The sequence below is a fragment of the Ovis canadensis genome, chromosome 1, assembly GCF_042477335.2.
Source record: "Ovis canadensis isolate MfBH-ARS-UI-01 breed Bighorn chromosome 1, ARS-UI_OviCan_v2, whole genome shotgun sequence".
Lineage (NCBI taxonomy): Eukaryota > Metazoa > Chordata > Mammalia > Artiodactyla > Bovidae > Ovis > Ovis canadensis.
The window spans coordinates 38,559,075-38,581,198 of NC_091245.1; the positions used below are offsets into that span (position 1 = coordinate 38,559,075).

The following is a 22,124-nucleotide window of genomic DNA, read 5'->3' on the forward strand; positions in this document are numbered from 1 at the left end:
TCAAGAAAAAGTATTTTCTAAACTCCAAAAAACTGCCTGCAAATACTAAAAACTAAAGCTTGGAGGAATAACCATCATAGAAGAAGGCACAATTCAGGATATTGGTATAAGGGAAGCTTCCTTCAGACAGAAACAATACAGTCTTTCCCCTAAAAGGAGTTTGAGAAATTTGATGGAAGAGAGACTAGCATTAGGACACCGCACTATTTCAGGGACCCAGCACTCTCTCCCAGGACCTTTGACCAATGAATATAAGACTGGTGAAGGTAGGTAGAGGCAAGAAGTAGTCAGACATTCCAAAAAGACTACGGAGGAAGCCAAAAGTGGAGGGGACTAGTGTTGCTTCTCAACAAGAGTTTCAAGAGGAAACCACCTAGGGTGTCTTGCATCATTGTAAGAATAAAGTGAAGTGAAGTCGCTCAGTCGTGTCCGACTCTGCGACTCCATGGACTGTAGCCCACCAGGCTCCTCCATCCACGGAATTTTCTAAAACAGGCCTTTTGGTCTCCTGTTCCTGTACGTGGTCTGTCTACATGTTCCCTGCAGGGGACATGACATACAGCATGCATTTGGTATACATTTTTAAAGGTTTGGAAGTACACAAACATCCTATCACTGAAGAACAGGGAATATTACCAGATAATCAAATAGCCAGCTTAATTTTCTTGTGTATCAACAGTATACATGCTGTTTATATAAGCAACTTCAAATGCCTTCCAAATATTTGGTCAAATAAGTATAATTTAACAGCTTCACTGTTATAATTTTTTAAAAAGGAGGTGGTAAGATATTGGTGCCACAATAATTCAAGAGATGTACGTACATTTTGATTTAAAAATGCAAAGAATGCAGTTTACTTTTAGCAGTTATCATGCCCTGTCCAGAATTCAGGTAGGTTAAAAGTAAAAATATTAAGAGCTGTCTTTGGAACTTTACATGCTATTTAATTTCCACAACAACCTCTTCAAGGCAAGTATTTTACAGAGGAGGAGTCTAAAATTAGATTAAATTATCTACTCAAATTAGGATCAGTTGTAGAAAATTCCAAGTTACTTCCACTTCTAATTTTGTCACACTGAGAAAATAAAGGAAAATAGTGAAGCTTTCTTGATACTCAGTGCAGTTAGCTGTTTTGATCCAAAATTAGAAGGACATATTATATACTATTCACTGTCAGGGATAATGGAAATGAATACCTGGCTTCAGTATATTCTAGCAAATTCTCTCAACAGAAATACCAGAAACTTTGACAGGACATTAAAAGAAACAGCTTTAAGAGATAAAACGTGTGGTGTCCTGGTTAGTATGAGAACTTGACTTTATTATTCTCTTTATCACACATTTTTTATCTGATAGGCTGCTTTAGGTATAGCTGATAGAAGGCTTACAAAACTTGTTAGGTTTCAGAAGACATCATATTTGAAGCCATTTAATACAAGGTAAACAAATTCGCTATTAAATAATTCATGTGGATTTCATTTTTCTGAAGATACAAAATAATAGAAAAAAACATGCATACCTGTGGCAGGTAACAGGTAATACTGCCTTGTATAACTGAGGGATCTTTCGGTTTATCAGAGGCTGTAGGGCCTCTTTAAGGCGATGATAATTTCTCTCCAGTTCCCTTTGATACTCCTTTTGATCTGGCCCAATTAAGCTCTTATTTTTCCTTAAGGCATCTTCACACCTAGGGGAAACAGTGTGTCATCAAAAGATTTCTTTTGACATAGTTAGAAGGCTTACTGATATATATATATATATATATATATGTAGCCACCATGATGAGGGCATTCAGTTTTTCTGTTGTATGTTAAACATCCTCTCCTGCAATTAGGTTTAAGGTTGGGAAGCGAGGCTCAACAGAGTTTCTTTAAAATCTAACTTCCACTTCCAATTTTCACAATTGAAAATTATGTATTTTTTAATATTAAATCTGATACCCCCTTTCCCCCCACACACATATCACCACTAGACTATAAGTTCTTTGAGGTATATAACCATACTCATTTATTCAGTGGCATCTGGCACAGTGGTTTGCCTGTACTTAAATAGAAGTTTCTTAAATTAATAGATGGGCTTCCTTGGTGGTTCAGTGGTAAAGAGTCTGCCTGCCAATGCAGGAGATGTGAGTTCAACACCTAGGTCGGGAAGATTCCCTGGAGAAGGAAATGGCAACTCACTACAATATTCTTGACTGGGAAATCCAAGGTACACAGGAGCCAGGCATGCTATATAGTCCATGGGGTCACAAAAGAGTAGCTCATGACTTATTAATGAAACAAACAAAAATTGAATAGATTGAGATTGCTTATTCAGTTCAGATATTTAAGAAAAACTATCTGGACTCCAACAGATAAATGGAAAAAGTATGTTTAAAAAAGTATACATATCAATGTTTGTAGAATGCAGCTAAAGTGATAGAGGAAAATGTATAGCCTTAAATGCTTATACTAAGGAAAGAAGGCTAAAACTGAAGAGCTAACCAGCAATTTGAAAAGAATAAACTCTAAGGAAGAAAATAAAATTTTAAAGTATGATAACTCTCTATTTAAAAAAATGCAGAAGTTGGTTGTTTGAAAAATCTAAAAGAATAGACTAAACTCTGGCAAGAATAAATGAGAGAAGGCCAGGTATCCTCTTCTAGAAATGAAAACTGAGACATCAAATATAGCAGAAGTTTATAAAGGCACCGAGGATATTAGGTACAATTTAATGTAAGTAAATATGAAATTCTATTTTTCTAGATTTACCAAAACACTCAAGAAAAATATGAATAATCCAAAAACCATTAAATACTCAAATCAGTCAAATCACAAATTTACCCACAGAGAAAACACAAACAGGCAAATTCTACTTAACAGTCTAAGGATAGATAATCCCACTGTAGCATGACAATTCTGAATATATAAAAAACTATTCTAGAGTATAGGAGGAATAAAGAACTATTCCTGAGAAGAGTTTCAAACTCACTTTTCAAGGTTGGGATATCAAAACTTAATGGGGGCTATAAGAAACAACTTATAATTCAATCCCATCCATGAAAACAGTTGCAAAACTCCCAAACAAAATAATAACTGTCCTAATACTATATTACATCCCTACTTCCTACACACAACCCACTTGATAAAATTTTAAAATACTGTCATGACAAACTTGTAGCATAACTACAAACTAGTGGGAACTTATATCACCTAATTAAAAATATCTACAAAATACATGAAGAAAATATTATACTTAATGATGAAAAAATTTCTTTTAGATCAGAAATAAGAAAATGATGCCCTCTATCATTATTCCTATTCAGCATAGTTTATTAGAGATCCTAAACAGTACAGTAAGAAAAAGATTCTACATATAAATTATTAGAATTAACAAGTGAATTTGGCAATATTGTCATGTAAAGCATGTAAAAATAAATTGTATTTCTGTATGCCAGCAAACAGAAAATAAATTTTAAAAATATATATTTATTTGGCTGTGTTGGGTCTTAATTGTGGCACATGGGCTAGGTTGCCCGGCAGCAACTGGAATTTTCCCAGACCAGGGATCAAACCCATAGCCCCTGCTTTGCAAGGCAGATTCTTTACTACTGGGCCTCCAGGGAAGTCCCCCAAAATGTAATTAAAAAAAATACCATTAACAAAAGTATAAAAATATCAAGTACCAAAGAATAAGTGAAAAGATAAAGTGTCTACAGAAAAATTTTAGAAAAACATTTAGAGGATATAAGTAAATGGAGAAATATACCATATTCATAGACCGGAAGAGTTAATTCTCTTTCCTTGAATAAAATGTGAGAGGAATTGGTCTCTCATATATAAAAGTTTATAATAAAGCTGCAGTAATTAAGACAGCATATTAGTCAAAGAGATAAATAAAACAATGGAAGAAAAAAATCCTAGAAACTAATGCACACAAAGTGATCACTTGATGTATTAACAGTGCAAAGCAGTGGAGAAAGGGTAATCTTTGAAATAAGTGGTGCCAGGTCAACTGCACAACCATATGGGAACAGAAATCTGACTGCTATCTCACGTCATATTCAGTTATCAGTAGGGGCAAAAATCAAACTGGCCCCCACCTTGAATCATATGCAAAAATCAATGGAAAGAATTGTTTTTAAAAGTAAAAAGGCCTTTTTTGCCTTCTTCCCCTTTTGTTTGGGCTATACTCAATTTGAGAGATACTATTATATAGATGTTTAGGAAGTCAACATACTCTGACCTTGGGTAAAAAATTTCTTAAGACACAAAAAGCAACAGTCCTAACAAGAAAGACTGAATTATTTTGCAATATTAAATTTAACAACTTCTGTTTATTAAAAAAAAAAGTGCTAAGCCCCAAGTTCAGAAAAGATGTCTGTGATACAAATGATAAAGGATTACTTTTTCAGTATGTAAATACCCTTAGAAATCAGTAAGGAAAAGAATTCAATAGGAAAATGGCAAATAAGAAACAGAACTTTGAACATTACAGAGAGGAAGGAGAAATAGCTAATAAACACATGACAAGACATTCAACCTCACTGGTAATCAAGGAAAAGCAAAGTTAAACTATAATTACATATTATTTCATATCCACTAGATTGGCAAAAATTAGGTTGTCAGATAATATCAAATACTGGGGAGGTTACACTACAATAGGAACTCTCCCAAACATTAGTGGTGAGAATTTAAATCTGGCTTATGCACTTTGGAAAAAGATGTGGTATTATCTGGTTGAAGTTGAACCTATGGATATGCCGTGATTTATTTACTCTTCTGTTGATGGATATCTTGGTTGTCTCCTGGTTTTGTGTTCTGTTGTCGTTTTTTAGCTATAAAGAATACTATTCAATTATTTCTTTAACTACTTCTGGATGTACAAGAGATATTTCTAGGGCTTATATACCTAAGAGTATGTAAAGAGTACAAAAAAAAAAGTTTATTGTTTTTAGGAATAAAATAATGCAAACTAAAGTACCATTTAAATTGGTTAACAAGAGACACCGTATTTAAATAGCATTACATAAAGTAAGGTGTACTGCAACTAGCAGTACATTTGCATTCTTGGCATTGTTACTACTTAGAACTTTTTGGAACAGATTACATATTAGGAGCCAACAAAAATGCTCATGTACTTTGGCTCAGTAATCTTGAGCTTAATACTTTAATTTGGCAAAAGAAAAAAAAATACACTTCATTACTATACCACACTTAAATTCAACTTAAATTCAGATATTTGATAATACAACTATTAGAATAATAGTTTTAAGCTTAATTGAAAAAATAAGAATTTAAGATTATATATATAACAGTTGTGGTAGAACAAATATACATATTAACACAAAATATATACACACAAAAATAAAAAAGAGTATTCGCTATGACTTGTAAGGTATAAACCATGTAGTTTGGCTTTCTGCCTTTTTGTAATTTAAAAGAGAAAACCTTCTTTATATTAACCCTTAAGGAGACCTGCAAACTACAGGAATTCATTACCTTATCGTAAATAAACACAAAGAAGAGGACATCTGTTTTAGAATTGTAGTAATAGTAAAAACCCCCCCCCCAAAATAGGAAGAAAATAAGCATTATTAGTGTCTATGACCTAAAGAAGTATGTATTGTTCCAAGATCATCCAGCTCACAATCACAGTAGGGTTTTTTTGCTTCGTATTTGAAACATCCCAAATAATAAAATCAATGTTTTAAAAATTTTTGTCAGAGTATACTTGATTTACAATGTTGTGTTAGTTTCAGGTGTACAGCAAAGTGAATCAGTTGTACATATACATATATCCACTCTTTTAGATTCTCTTCCCATATAGGTCATTACAGAGTACTGAATACTGAGTTTCTGTGCTATACATTAGGTCCTTGGTGGTGGTGGTAGTTTAGTCACTAAGTTGTGTCTGACTCTTGCGACCCCACGGCCTGTAGCCTGCCAGGCTCCTTTGTCCATGGGATTCCCCAGGCAAGAATACTGGAGTGGGTTGACATTTCCTTCTCCAGGGGATCTTCCCGACACGGGGATCAAACCCAGGTCTCCTGCACTGCAGGCAGATTCTTTACCGACTAAGCTACAAGGGAAGATATTTTATATGTAAGAGTGTGTATATGTCAGTCACAACAGAAGTCAGTCAAAAACTTGCTTTCTTTACTCTGGTCGTTCATCTTCAACATACATTACGAACCATGTTTTCTATAACCAAACCCATAAGGTCATCTAGCTCAATAATCAGATCATAAAACCCCAGACTTCCAATGAAGCTATCTGAAGTTTTTAAAAAGATGTTTACCATGTTCATGCAGGAGAAACTGATAACAATTAATGACAGCTATTGCAGTGAGAATAAAATACTGTCTTGAGAGACTAGCATTCCTCATACTTTCCTGATGACAAAGGTGCTGTAATGTGAAATTACTGCTAACCAAATAAACCCTTTCAGTGAATGATTTGATAAGAGAAACCACAGTTCATAATATGATAAGAGAAACCAGAATAGGAAATCAAAGACTGGCTTCTGACTATGGTTCTGATGCTGCTTTGTTAGTTAACAAGCCATCTACTTAATGGTACTTAGTCTATTTCCACCAGTGTTTGACTACTTGTCTTCAGAGACTCTACAGTTCCAGCTTCACTATGCATCTTTCTCAGAACAGATTCTAAACTTTGCTCATGCTGAGTTTTTTGTTTTTAGTATATCCCTCCCCTCTTTTCTGACTGAAAAACTAATATTCATTTTTCAAGGTCCATTGTTTTTGCTGTTCAGTTGCTCAGTTGTGTCTGACTCTTTGTGACCCCATGGACTGCAGCACGCCAGGCTTCCCTCTCCTTCACCATCTCCCGGAGCTTGCTCAAACTCATGTCCATTGAGTTGGTGATGCCATCCAACCATCTCATCCTCTGCCGCCCCCATCTCCTCCTGCCTTCTATCCTTCCCAGCATCAGGGTCTTTTCCATTGCGTTGGTTCTTTGCATTAAGTGGTCAAACTATGGAATCTTCAGCGTCAGTCCTTCCAATGAATAATCAGGGTTGATGTCCTTTAGGGTGGACTGGTTTGATCTCCTTGCAGTCTAAGGGACTCTCCAGAGTCTTCCCCAATACCACCATTCAAAGGCATCCATTTTTTGGCACTCAGCCTTCTTTATAGTCCAACTCCCACATCCATACATGACTACTGGAAAAACCACAGCTTTGACTATATGGATGTTTATTGGCAAAGTAATGTCTCTGCTTCTTAATAGGCTGTCTAGGTTGGTCATATTCTTCCAAGGAGCAAGCGTCTTTTAATTTCATGGCTGCAGTCATCATCCACAGTGATTTTGGAGCCCAAGAAAATCAAGTATGTCACTATTTTCATTGTTTCCCCACCCATTTGCCATGAAGTGATGGGAATGGATACCATGATCTTTGTGTTTTGAATGTTGAGTTTTAAGTCAGCTTTTTCACTCTCCTCTTTCACTGTCATCAAGAGGTTCTTTAGTTCCTCTTCACTTCCTGCCATAAGGGTGGTGTCATCTGCATATCTGAGGTTATTGATACTTCTCTCAGCAATCTTGATTCCAGACTGTGATTCATCCAGCCCAGCATGACCAACCTAGCTGGCATATTCAAAAGCAGAGACATTACTTTGCCATCTAGTCAAACCATAGTAAGGTCCATCTAGCCAAGGCTATGGTTTTTCCAGTGGTCATGTATGGATGTGAGAGTTGGACTGTGAAGAAGGCTGAGCGCCAAAGAATTGATGCTTTTGAACTGTGGTGTTGGAGAAGACTCTTTAGAGTCCCTTGGACTGCAAGGAGATCCAACCAGTCCATTCTGAAGGAGATCAACCCTGGGATTTCTTTGGAAAGAATGATGCTAAAGCTGAAACTCCAGTACTTTGGCCACCTCATGAGAAGAGTTGACTCATTGGAAAAGACTGTGATGCTGGGAGGGATTGGGGGCAGGAGGAGAAGGGGACAACAGAGGATAAGATGGCTGGATGGCATCACGGACTCGATGGACGTGAGTCTGAGTGAACTCCGGGAGTTTGTGATGGACAGGGAGGCCTGGCGTGCTGCGATTCATAGGGTCGCAAAGAGTCGGACATGACTGAGCGACTGAACTGAACTGAACTCTGCATAAAAGTTAAATAAGAATGGTGACTATACACAGCTTTGACATACTCCTTTCCCAATTTGGAACGAGCCTGTTGTTCCATGTTCAGTTCTAACTGTTGTCTTGACCTGCATACAGGTTTCTTAGGAGGCAGGTAAGGCAGCCTAGTATTCCCATCTCTTTAAGAATTTTCTACAGTTTGTGATCCTCACAGTCAAAGGCTTCAATGTAGTCAATGAAGCAGAAGTAGATGTTTTTCTGGAATCTCTTGCTTTTTCTATGATCCAACGGATGTTGGCAATTTGATCTCTGGTTTCTCTGCCTTTTCTAAATCCAGCTTGAACATCTGAAGTTCTTGGTTCATGTACTGTTGAAGCCTAGCTTGGAGGATTTTGAGCATTACCTTACCACCATGCGAAAAACAGACAATGGTATGGTAGTTTGAACATTTTTTGGCATTGCCCTTCTGTGAGACTGGAATGAAAACTGACCTTTCCCAGTCTTGTGGGCACTCTGAATTTTCCAAATTTGCTGGCATATTGAGTGCAGCACTTTCACAGTGTCATCTTTCAGGATTCAAAATAGCTCAAGTGGAATTCCATCACCTCCACTAGCTTTGTTCATAGTGATGCTTCCTAAGACCCACTTGACTTCACACTCCAAGATGTCTGGTTCTAGGTGAGTGATCACACCATTGTGGTTATCCCAGTCATTGAGATCTTTTTTTGTATTGTTCTGTGCATTTTTGCCACGTCTTCTTAATATTTCTGCTTCTGTTAGGTCCATACTGTTTCTGTCCTTTATTGTGCCCATCTCTGCATGAAATGCTTCCTTGGTATCTCTAATTTTCAAGGTCCATATATGATGTTAGGAGAAGGGCATGGCAATCCACTCCAGTATTCTTGCCTGGACAATTGCATGGACAGAGGAGCCCATCAGGCTACAGTCCATGGGGTCGCGAAGAGTTAGATACAACAGCAACATTTAATACTTTGTACTCTGTACTTCTGTTTATGATGTTAATTCCTATGTGAAATATTTCCTGACATCACCATGTAAAATGATCATTCCCTCTTTTGTGCTCATAGTGTGAGTGAAGCAGCAATCAGTATCAAGCTGTTGATTCTTTTTCCCTACTGTTTCAAAATTTTGCAGTTACTGAACACCTACTTATTATGTACCAAATGCTATTTGTGAAGAAAAGAGGTAACGGCAGGCCTGAGGTTACTCTCCTAAGAAGGCCTGTTTGTAAGGCTGGCCCCGGGTTACAGTCTGGGAATCTGGATTTGGGAAAGGTTCCTATCATATGCAGAAAGAGTGGCTCACTCTGCCTCAACATTTTATAAAAACACTATAGTTTCTGTTAAATACCAGCTTTCCTTTTGGGAGTCTGGTATTTTGGTAACTGTCAGGGAGAAGGTACCTACATGACTCAGTTCAGTTCAGTTCAGTCGTGTCTGACTCTTTGCGACCCCATGAATCGCAGCACGCCAGGCCTCCCTGTCCATCACCAACTCCTGGAGTTTACCCAAACTCATGTCTATTGAGTCGGTGATGCCATCCAGCCATCTCATCCTCTGTCGTCCCCTTCTCCTCCTGCCCCCAATCCCTCCCAGCATCAGGGTCTTTTCCAATGAGTCAACTCTTCGCATGAGGTGGCCAAAGTACTGGAGTTTCAGCTTCAGCATCAGTCCTTCCAATGAACACCCAGGACTGATCTCCTTTAGGATGGACTGGTTGGATCTCCTTGCAGTCCAAGAGACTCTTAAGAGTCTTCTTCAACACCACAGTTCAAAAGCATCAATTCTTGGGCACTCAGCTTTCTTCACAGTCCAACTCTCACATCCATACATGACCACTGGAAAAACCGTAGCCTTGCCTAGACGGACCTTTATTGGCAAATTAATGTCTCTGCTTTTGAATATGCTATCTAGGTTGGTCATAACTTTCCTTCCAAGGAATAAGCATCTTTTAATTTCATGGCTGCAATCACCATCTGCAGTGATTTTGGACTGGCCCTCAACAAAAAGCCTGGTTGGCACCTCAGTCTCTACTGAGCTCCCAGGTGGACATGATTTCCCACATGCTGCCATGATTTTTGCTGAACAATCAGCATCTCTATGTGACCAACCTCGGAGAGGACCCATGGAAGCCTATGCCTGGTTTCCTCCAGATTTCACCCCGTGCCCCTTCCCTTTGCTAATTTTACTTTCTACTCTTTCATTGTTAACAAACCATAGCCACGTATATGACTATATGCTGTCCACTGAGCCCTCCTAGCAAATCATCCCATCTGGGGGTGTTTTGGGAGGCCCCAATTCATCCAAGTATTATTTCATCTAATTGGCACAATCTCCCTGTGTGAGATTGATATTATATCCTTACTTCATACATTAAAAACAGAGGATCATAAAGATTAAGTGGCCTGGAAAAGAGACATATAAGGATAAGATCTGAAGAGAAATTTTTTGCTTCCAAGATTGCTGCTTGTATGTTTTCTGAGGGAAGAGAGACAGAAACTCTCACATTGAAATGTTCAAAATAAATAACAGCTTTCAAAGTTAACTAGTTAAATGTCAAACTAATAATAGTTTCAAGTTAAAGATTTCCTGAGTCGAGGTTTCTCTCATTTTCAAAATTTAAAACATGGCATTACATAGAGAATTGGGGGGCAGGGATATATATATATATATGTGTGTGTGTGTGTGTGTGTGTATAAAATACATATGGAGTAGTAAGTTATACTCAGACTACATCTCATTGTGAACCACTTTTCTATAGTTTCTCCTTTCAATAATCCCTTAAGACTCATATCAAACTGTGGATTAGATGTTCTCAATTTGAGTATCTTTATGTAGAAAACTTTGAATACCTTTTAGTAAAATCTTTGAAGCAAAGTCGCAGTTTATTATGATGTCTGAAGAGCTTTGGGTCACTAGGTATTTCAGATAGGAAAACCTGGGCAACTTCCAAAGGCCCCTGTAAAATAAGAAAATAAAACAAAAAGTATGTTTTTGTTTTTTAAATATTCACAGAAATAGAATTTACCAAATCCATTTTTCTTAGCACCAAGATGGGCTGCATTTAAGCTTAATATATATATGACTATACCTATATTAAAACTTTTCAGAGACCGATTCTGACAATATGTTTATAGTTTTCCCTGATGCCAAATCTATAGTTTTGCCCACAGCAATTAACTTATTATTTCATATTTCAAAGAAAATGAGTAGGAGACAAAGCATTAACTATTGTATTTGTTAATGCCTTTTGCCTTGTATTTTTTATATTCTTTGCCTTAGATATAACAGTTATCAGGCTACAGACAATCAGCTGTCAGTCCACTGATTATTAGATACTTTATTTTGTGAAAACAGTTTCCCCCAAGCATTCAGAATATTAGCAGGATATTTGGAATTAAAGGTAATCTTTTGTGAGTAAGTTATATCATTTGGAAGTAAAAACTCCAAATCACATACACTTTTAGGAGGTAAAGGCCTTAAAATCTTTATTTTAGTTTAACCTCTTATATTTTCAGTGTCTGTGCAACTACTTCTAACATATTTTCACTTGATGTAACACATTTGTGATTTCTGGAAAATATAATACTGTAATCATTCCAAATTCCATTTATAACTAAAATCACACAGTATTAGCAGACACTCCCACCTGATTCACTGTTGTGCCTACAGACCCCTGGAGAACCATCTGAAGCATTTTGGGGTCTGCTGGATCTTGATGTGTTGCAAATGCCAACTCCTGAGTTTTTTTCTGCATGTCTTCAATAGCAACTTCAATTGGTGTTAAGATGATCTGGGTGAAATACCATCTAATTAGGCCAGTGGACTGATTGAAAAATATTTAGTGAGCTTTATACACAATCAATTAAAATAAGAAAAAAGTGGCAACTATAAAGTATTATCTAATAACATATCCTGAAACTTTGGATCATTAAATGAAAAAAAAAAAAATCAACCTTTTAAAGCATAAGCTAAGGGTGAATGAGGGACTTAGAAAAGAAGCTGAAAGTTAATGACTTAAAAAAGAGTCAAGGAAAAAAAAAAAGAGTCAAGAAGTTCTAGTATGTTACCATACACAATGCTATATCCACGTTGTTCTCGCATGGCTTCAGTGTATTTGTTCCACTAATTCTATTTCCCTCTTTGGAGTCTTACCTCCTCTTTGTGGGTGACATTGACTCTTGTCTTAATGTAAGGAAAGGCATGAGAAGTAGTCAGAATGGTCTTCCGTTTGAATTGTTCATGAAGTTCCCCATGGGCACGACCATCTAAAGTGAAGGGTGTACAGTACATGAAACGACGAAGATTATAATTTTTGTCAAAATATGTGATTCTGTCCTTCATCTCATATGTGTCAAAGTATGGTTCCACGTAGGTAATCTGAATATAGGCCTGAGAAATGAAAAAGTCATTCATTTATTCACTGTTAAATTATTATTTAGTCTTCCTCCAGCAAAATCAAGAGTCTCAAAGATGTGTCTATGGGGCATCACAGTCTATCAATCATACCTTGTTAGGATCTAATTTACACTTGTCCACAGGATTAGAATCTTTGATGACTTCAACTACATCCTCTCCAAATCTTTCTCCATAAAATCCCTAAAATAAAGAAAAAGAAATCTTTCACATGAAGTTAACAGAAAGTAGTAGAAAACAGAGAAGTAGTAGAAAACAGTAGAAAACAGAGAAGGCCTCTGAGGGAAACTTCTGAACAAAATGAAGACATTTAGTAAGTTCTTATAAAATGGTGTCAATGATTACAAAATAATAATTATTTACATTTATAGAATTTATACTTAGTCTATCAAATTAACAGGGTCTCACTCCATATTTATTTGATATTATTCCCATTCACTCACTTTAAATAACACAAAATTTAAAAAAAATAATTTTCACCAATGAAAATACAGGATTCCACAAGAGATCCTCAAGAAAATCAAAAAGGGAACAGAAAGAAGAGACAAAAGAAATTCATTATATTTGATGTGTATAGGATATTGGACTTCTCTGCTGGCTCAGCCGGTAAAGTGTCTGCCCGCAATGCGGGAGACCTGGATTTGATCCCTGGGTCGGGAAGATCCCGTGGAGAAGGAAATGGCAACCCACTCCAGCACTCTTGCCTGGAAAATTCCATGAACTGAGGAGCCTGATAGGCTACAGTCCATGGGGTCGCAAAGAGTCGGACACGACTGAGCAACTTCAGAGTTTGATGTAACCTGACTTCTTACAGACGTGAGTCAATGAGCAAGCATTCATTTTTCTGAATGATTAATGTAATGTTCCAAAATTTCCAAATAAAAACATTAACTTGTTGAAGCTCTGTATAAGTTCAGATTTTGAAAAGGTAACCCTGGGTCAAGAATGTAGTGACTTTTCCATATGACCCTGAGTGGCAAATGGGCAAAACATGGAGCTATTCAAAAGGAAAAATTAAGTCTGAATCCTCAAAGGAGAACAGTCACTCCTACCTCAAAGATAACTTTTATGACTCAGTAAGTTTGAAAAATACTGTCTCAAAATTTCCCGAGACTTAATAGGCTTTTGAAAAACCAAGAAGTCACAGCTAAAACCAGTTTGTGGAAGTTGAGCCCTGTGAAGTCACCAATAAGAACAGAACGCTGAAGAAATTAACATCAGCTGAGAATAAAAACCAGCCTAAACTCTTCTGTCCAGACAAATCACCTGGGGATTTGTTAAGATATAGATTTTAATTTGGAAGGTCTGAAGTGGAGTCTGAGATTCTGCATTTCAAACAAAACTCCCAGGTAATGTCAATGCAGATTCTGTCCATGGACCACACTTGGAGTAACAAGGACAGAGAAAGATTAGAAAGAACAACTATAGCAGCAAAGACAGGTTAGTTTCATAAACATTAAAGTTATCATTTATTTTGAAAATTAAGTAGCTGTATAAAGGTTAAGGATTCTAAGAAGTGTTTTTAAAGCATAATTTCAAGCTTTTAAGTTCTAAAGATTACTTCACTGGGAATCAGTTAAGCCAAAAAGAGAATGCACTTGGGTCAGAAATATCTTGGGGTTCTAGTTCTAATTCCATGATTATTAATTCCTTATAACTTTTTCTACAAAATGTGGATAATACTATATACATTTCTCCACAAATCACAGTAATTCTGAAAGATACAGGATTTCTAAAATACGTGTGAAAGTAGACCCTCAAAAGAATCAAGTTAATAATAATATTTTACTGTTGCTGTCAAAGATTTTAAAAATTCAAGAGAATATTATTGTACCTATCAAAAATCCTTATACCCTAAAGGAGTAGATTATTTGGCAGGATCTGGCTTATTAAAGGATTAGATCTGGATCTGAAATGTCTATTCATCATAGAAAATACAAATTAAGGATGACATTTTGAACCACCACAGTATTCACCTCCAATCTGTGAGATATCTCTGCGAGTTTGGTTATTGCAGGTTCCTTGTAAACAAATTCTTGTTCATCCAAATCCCCAAACTTAGTTCCATAAAAACCGACACGAAAATAGGTGCCAAACATCCGCTTACCATCCTAGGTGTAGGAAAACAGAGAAACTTTAATACAAAGACTTTCTGTCACACACATTCTGCTTAGATTGCTAAGAGTATAAAATTCTCAAAACAATGTCAAAAGTTTTAATTCAAAACTACAATATTTTATTATTTCTCAAATGAAAGTAAAAACAAAATAATCTTTTCTTCATTACTTCTAACAAATAACATTGTGCAATTAGGGCTTTTACCGAATTACATATGGAATATGTTTTTCAGGGACTGTACCAAGTGACATCCCATATAAAGTCTATGTTTTTCTAAGTCCATACAATTGAGATAAATTAACTTATTTTCTTTATTGCAAGAAAAGTTGCTTGGTATAAAATAAACTGTGTTTTAATTATCCTAAAATTAGAGCATAAAGTTAACTTTAAAAAGAACACTAACATATTTAGTTACCATTATTAGCCTTTATATCATATCTCTTTTCATATTTTAAATGAGATCATAAAAGTTAGAAGCCAAGTGTAGCATCTGGCACAGAGTGGATGATCAGTAAATGTCAAGACCATCCTGAAGCACTGAAGCAAAACATTTACAATTAGTAATCCTCTGCTAATAAAAAATACTATAATGTTAAAGAGTAACTAGAAATGGAATTAGGAAGGAAAAAAATGCATAAATGAAAGAAGAAAAAAAATTTGAGAAGAGTTGGTTTTTCTAAAGTACCCAAACCACCCACTGCATACATTAACCACACACATTCATCCCAAGTACAAAGTATGCTAAGGTCACCTTAACTCTTACACAGAAGATTTGAAAACAAATTCTCTTGATAAAGATAAAATACTTGGAAGCTTTTTGTGTTATTCTTACATGTTAGATACAAAGATGTTTCAAAGGATTTTGTGGTAGTGCCTTTTACACAGCCACACACGACTGTTTATATACCTCAATTCTCTTTAAGCCTAGTAAGTTTCATACTTATTTTTCCTTTATTTACTTCTTACTGCAAAGGCAAAGGGGTATGTAAAATAAGTTACAAATGAAACAGATAATAAAGCAAAATGGAAAATTATGATACTCAATTTACCAGCCTTCTGATAATAAAAACAAAACAAAACACAGTTGACTAAAAATATCTCCACAATTTGTCCAGAAGAAATATAGTTTTAAAGAAAAATGTCTCTAGAGTTAAAGGAGGCTTCTAATAAAAAAAATTTTGTTTCAATTATTTCAAACTTTAACAGACAAGATTAACTGACATCTATAGCAAATGAAATTTCTCTAGATAGGTTAAATATATTCAATCAAAATTCTGATTAAAACCATCAACAAGCCAATGGAGCAATATTTAATATAATCAAGAAAAGAAGGCCCCACTGCCTGGAAAATAAAAAAGGCATTTGAGAAAATTAACAATTTGTGATTGTTTTTTCCAAAAAAATACCATACATGAATATACTTATTTACTCTTTGGAAGCACAAATATTAAAATATTGTTATCCTGGCTGTACTCCTCTCAAAGCTTTCCAGTTTAAGATTTCTATTCCAAATCTTCAGTATTATGACCTTTTAAATATTTGAAAACTGCTATTAGAACTTGTTTCCCTTAAACTTTCCAGTCCTCAATGACCGTCATATGCTATCTTCACTTTATTATTAATCTTTTGATGGCACCTTGTAAAGTGTGGTATCCCAGAAACAGACACAACATACACTGATCTGATCAGTGTAGAGATCAGTGGGCTCACTGCCTCCCAGGATGTGGACTTAAATTCAATTAATGCAGCTTAAAACTGAACTAGTTCCTGAGCAGCCATTTTAAACTCTTTTTATTCACTTTCTCATACTGACATTCAGTTCAAGAAAAAAAAATATTGAGTGCGTATAATGTGTTAGCCACTGTTCATCCTCAGTTCAGTTCAGTTGCTCAGTCATGTCCGACTCATTGCGACCCCATGGACTGCAGCACGCCAGGCCTCCCTGTCCATCACCAACTCCCGGAGTTTACTCAAACTCATCCTCAGGAATAGGAAAATAAAAATAAGTAAGACTTGGCTCCTCAAGAGAGTAAAAAAATGTATTCAAATAATTACAATACAAAAGGTCATAAGTTCTAATAAAAAGTGTCCTGAGTAAGGAAAGACAAATCCTGTTGGAGCCAGGTCACAAAAGAGGTGACACACAGACAGGATTCTACAACCTAAAAGAATGGCTAAGCGGATGTGGCAGCACATTCTAGGGGAAGGGGAAGGAAGGAGGGTAGAGAGGAGGAAGTGGGTGGCAGGAACAGAAGAAGAATAAAAATGAAGGTAGAAGTCATTAAACAACGTATATGAGGGAACCATGCATCCATTCACATATTTATTGAAGGTTTACTCTGTGTCAACAAACTGTTGAGACACTGGTGATAAATCTGCGAACAAAACAGAGTGGTCAGGGCAGATCTCACCAAGAGGTGACATGTGAACAAAGATGTGAAGGAGGTGGAAGAGCTATTCATGTGGCTCTCCAGGGGAGGTGCATTCCAGGCAGAGGAAAGAGCCAGTGCAAAGGACAGGAGCCCCCCTCCTGCGTTTGAAGAACAGGAAAGTGGCTAGAGTGGTAAGGCAGAAACATGCAGCAGGGAGAAGATCAGAGGAAACAAGATCAGAGAGGAATTACTAGGACTGAAAATGAGTGTGTGCAGTAGAGTAAGTAGATTTATTTTCAACTTACAAAGAGTTCCCTAATGTAAAACCATTGACTCTATCATGTTCATAGAAGTTTAGTCGTATGGCTTTATCTTCAAGAAAGATATCACTTTATCTTACTTCCTCTTCAGAGGTTTGGACTACCGGATGATACCCATTTTTCTTCTGAATTAAAAAAAAAATACATTTTCCTACAATCTAGCCTATATTTTTCTAACAGTATCTTCTTTTAATGTCACGAATTCTTTCTGAATTTCCCATCATTCCCATACTCCAATTATTCTTCCTCAGCAGTACTTACTGATTCCACCATCCCGTGTATAATGAAACTACGTTCCAAACAAGGAAATCCATCTACTCATCTATCCATGTCTCTAGTGGTTGAAATCTCTTATGACAAATAAGTTTCTTCTAGTTTTGTTGTCTTTACTTAGCAGGAAACATTCAGCTGGGCTATTGTATATTTCCACGCTGACATCACTTCCAAAACTACTTTCATCTTCACCCCTAGTTCTCCACTACCTTTCTCTCAAGTTAGCTGATTCTTCAGATAGGCAGACCAGTGTTTCCCACAGGGGTAATCTCCTCCTCTTCTATTAGATCTATTCCCCTTAAAGAACACACACTTTTATCAGTTTATTTAGTCATAGAGTTTGACCTAGGAACCTAACACCTCTTAGATCTCACAGCTAAACTGTGTTAAGATTTCAACTAATTATAGTGATAGTAATGATGATGACAATAACAATAAAAATAATCATCTCCAACATTTTTAAAGTATTTACTATGTGCTAGGGCTTCCCTGGTCAGTTGGTAAAGAATCCGCCTGCAATGCAAGAGACCTGGGTTCGATCCCTGGGTTGAGAAGATCTCCTGGAGAAGGGAACGGCTACCCACTCCAGTATTCAGGCCTGGAGAATTCCATCTACGGTATAGTTCATGGGGTCGCAAACAGCTGGACACAATTGAGTGACTTTCACTTTCACTTCACGTGAAATATGGTTATCCACTTTACATGGGTTATGCCAATTCTTATCACAACTCTCAGATATCATTATTTTCACCTCTTTTTATAAATGAGGAAAAGTAATTTGCCCAAGGTCATACTGCTAGCCAACAGTGGCACTCAGAGTTAAATCCTAGTATATTTGACACCTGAGTCCAAGCTCTTAATTACGCTATTTAATCCCTGTATTCTATATACTCATGTACAAATACTAGGACATATGTATGATCCCTGAACCGTTTTTCACTTCTCTGAAGTTTTCCTTGAGAGTTTTGAGAATTTCTGTGAGCAACTGAGATTTACTGGGTACCTTCCTCCCTAAGTTTTGCCTTCCTCTATATTACAACACTGTCTCTACTGAAATTGTTATTACATGTTTACATCTCCTTTCCGCACACTCCAGTATGAAAATCAGGTTGATGATTTTCATAAACCTACCAGATATATTCTTCTAAGATATATCCTATCACATTTCTTATCAGATGTTCAATTTTAACCTTTGTATGTCCCAGTCCAGGAAAAAATAATCATGTCCAATATCATCTAATAAATGTTTGCTGTCCATATCTTTTTCTCATCAGGAATAACATAAAGGGCAGAACCCAGCCAGTAGTACCACATCATCAGGTGCTAAGTCATGGGTCTATACCAAATATTAGGGAGTCATCAACTATCAGAAAGTACCTCTTCACAGAGTTCTTCTCATCACATTTTCCTTACTTTCTTCATATCTGACTTCACCTCTTTGCCTTTCCTGAGATAAATACTCACGGATGTTTTATACCTACACAGGTCTAGTTTCTTCTTTAGAGTGTCACATTTTCATACTTAACTACTTGTTGTAAAAGTGTTTGCTTTTTTTTTTTTCCATACTCTTCTTTCAGCCTCCTGCCCCCCATCACTTATTAAAACTTGCTGTTTCCCATTCTGCTCTTTTACTCATTTGGATGAGTTTATTTATCTCATGCAGCCTCAGTGTGCATGGACTGTGCTTAGTTGCTTAGTCGTGTCCGACTCTTTGCAACCCCATGGACTATAGCCTGCCAGGCTCCTCTGTCCATGGAATTCTCCAGGAAAGAATACTGGAGTGGGTCGCCATGCCCTTCTCCAGAGCATAGATTAGAGAATATAAAAATTCAACAGAAGACACTGCACCAGACTATGGCTAGTATTTCTCAGCATATAAAAACCAAAATATTAGCTCATCTTCATGTCCATCTAGTACAATGAAAAGAGTTAATATATAGTTATCTTGCATTCTTGAATCTCAAAAGTTAGAATACCTCATTTTTCTTTAGTGACTTAGTAGAGAGACTTCAACTTAAACAAGCTGAGCCCATCTTTTCAAGCCTTGCTGGAGACTATAATATATACCTACTAGGGTGGTGATATTTTCCCTCAGATGGTGAAATATGTTGTAATTTTTTGTAGAAAAAAATGGAGACAGGCTTATGTGACTATGTTATCAACAGTTGGGGAATGAACTGTTCACTATTTGATAAATGGATAAATGTATCTTTTAAAATAAAATATGTGCACACAAAATATAAAATGGCTATAATTTTCCATATAGAAATTCAATATTTCTTTTCTCCAAAAATAATTTTAAAATGCAATTATAAGTAAGACATTTTAAAACATACTTTATTTCCTATTATTTCAAGAAAAATAAATGTACTTGGGAAAGAGAAAATAAATAGTAAACAGTCATTCAGATATTGAAATTGGCAGAGCAAGTAACAGTTACCATGATTTAAGAAAGGTTCATGACTTGTTATTTTATATGATAAATATTTTACCAAATTTGCTACCAGGTTTTAGAGTTATCTTTTACACACACATACGCAAACTCACACACACAGCCCTAAAAAGCTTTGCCAACTCAAATGATTTGTACCAAATCAAGGAGCACAGTGAAAAATGAAATACAGTGCTAATATATAAGCCCAGATCAAGGAGGGAGCTATCAATTCAAAGACCCTTTCTATAGTATATCAGATATCCTTACTAGATCTCAATCCAGTGAGAGTTCCTTAAGAATACTAGGAAATTAGCTAGGAACCATAGCTTTTAGAAAAAAATGAAATTACTGAAGTTTTCCCAGAGTCAAAAAGAAAAATATTCACAAGATAGGAACTTACCACAATAGACAATAGTAAAAGTAGGGAGTAGGGTCAGCAACCAGGGGCAAGAGAGAAGAGAAAACAGAAAGCATTTTAATTAGGGAAATTTCAAAACAAATAAGCAGCAAATGGTAGCAAACATACTTTTAAAATGCAAGCATCCACTTAAGTTTTACAAGGGAAAAGCAAAAAACAAACGTGCAACAATTTTAGAAGCTACAAAGCTAAAGGTCCAGTGAAAGGTAGTGGCAAGAATATAAACAAGAAAATAAAGTCTGTGTGACTTTTACCATGCAATAAACATGATGACAAAATATTAATCATAACCAGTGAAAATTATACCTTTCAGGGGTCGATTTAGCATCAAGCAGACTAGTAATAAACTGCTCAGAGGTTCAATGTCTCTTCTTTCATGCTTACTTTTCACCTACTTCCATTTTGTGTTAGGAAATCCATAAGTAACTTTATGACTCAAAGATAACCATGGAAAGTCTCTATATAAGCCTTAACTGAAGATACAAAAATGAGACGTTCTCTACTGGGTATTAAAAAAGTCATACACATTTAATCTGGGGAACTAAGGTAGATTAAAAGTACTGGTTTCATCTAAAGAAAAACAAAAGGTGGCAACTAATTCAGAAATGGAAGAGAATGCAATAGTAACATTCATTCTGAAGGTTTTCTAGCTGGGTCTCAAAACAACTGCAAAACCAAACAGAGAAAGCCTAAACTGTTTAATCAACATAAACCTGACTACAAAGTGAAAGGCAAAGCAGAAAAATTAACAAATATTAATACTCAGCTTTAAATAAACTGTCTTATTAATACCTTGATTTACCTCATCAAAATGAATTACTTTGTAGAATTTTTTATTTTATAGAATTCTTTTCAGAAAGATTTTTTAAAAAGGTAATCAATTCTTTCTGGCATTTTTCAGGTATGATTTGATTTATATATAACTTCATGAGCCTAACTATTATACTTACTCCCTAAAAGGAAGCACACAGTCTTCATTGAACACAATTATCAAACACTGTCAGAAAATGAGGTCAAATTAAATTTCAAGTTCTCTCAATCTGTTTTTCCCTCCCCCCAACAAAATTCAAATGACAAAAGTGAATTTCATTCCTCAGTAGTACTTATACTCCAGGTGAAGTGACTCAAGATCAAATTAACATACTCTTTTTATCAATTCCAAGATGCACATTTTTTCCCCCTTATTTTAGTATCTCTGTAGATGGCATTCATTTTTCAACTGATGGGATGCTGGAGTTTAATATACAGGGATTGTTTGTTTTTCTAATCTTTCTTAAAGGAATGTGCAATAATGGGATATCTTACAATTGATAACATCTTAGATCAAATATTTTATATTTACACCTCTGAGCAATAACACATAAATCGACCTCTGTAGAATGAGGTGAAACAATATGGTTAAAAAAAGGAAATCTTGTGTGTAAATGTTGATGAAACAAAATGCTTCAAAGGATAAAAACAAACAAAAGTGATGACAAAGTGGCTCATTTACCAAAGAATATCATTAGTAACATATGGATTTCCATGCACTGCCTACAACCTCTTAATAACAAATTTCTTAACATAACTTACAGTATTTTAACAAAGTTTCTTTGGTTAATGAATTCAGTTGACAGCAGACAGCAACAGAATGCCCACAGCTAGCACATGTGGGCAAAGCATTGGCAT

The 22,124-nt window shown here is 35.9% G+C and overlaps 1 protein-coding gene across 7 annotated transcripts in view; it reads right to left on the minus strand.

The window, feature by feature from the left end:
• Positions 1–22,124, minus strand: part of DOCK7 (dedicator of cytokinesis 7) — a 190,676-nt gene that overhangs the window by 3,531 nt on the left and 165,021 nt on the right. For 4 of the 7 annotated variants that reach the window (XR_011257554.1, XM_069593013.1, XM_069592996.1 and 1 more), the window contains 6 exons: positions 14,498–14,632; positions 12,615–12,704; positions 12,261–12,497; positions 11,755–11,898; positions 10,958–11,064; positions 1,520–1,687 (listed from right to left, as the gene is read on the minus strand). Coding sequence is in view for 6 of the 7 variants with exons in the window: in XM_069593013.1 (XP_069449114.1) it covers positions 1,520–1,687; positions 10,958–11,064; positions 11,755–11,898; positions 12,261–12,497; positions 12,615–12,704; positions 14,498–14,632 (881 nt within the window). In the remaining variant the exon portion in view is untranslated. The remainder of the gene's footprint in view (positions 1–1,519; positions 1,688–10,957; positions 11,065–11,754; positions 11,899–12,260; positions 12,498–12,614; positions 12,705–14,497; positions 14,633–22,124) is intronic. The other 3 variants (XM_069593007.1, XM_069592989.1, XM_069592982.1) reach the window with 1 other exon arrangement.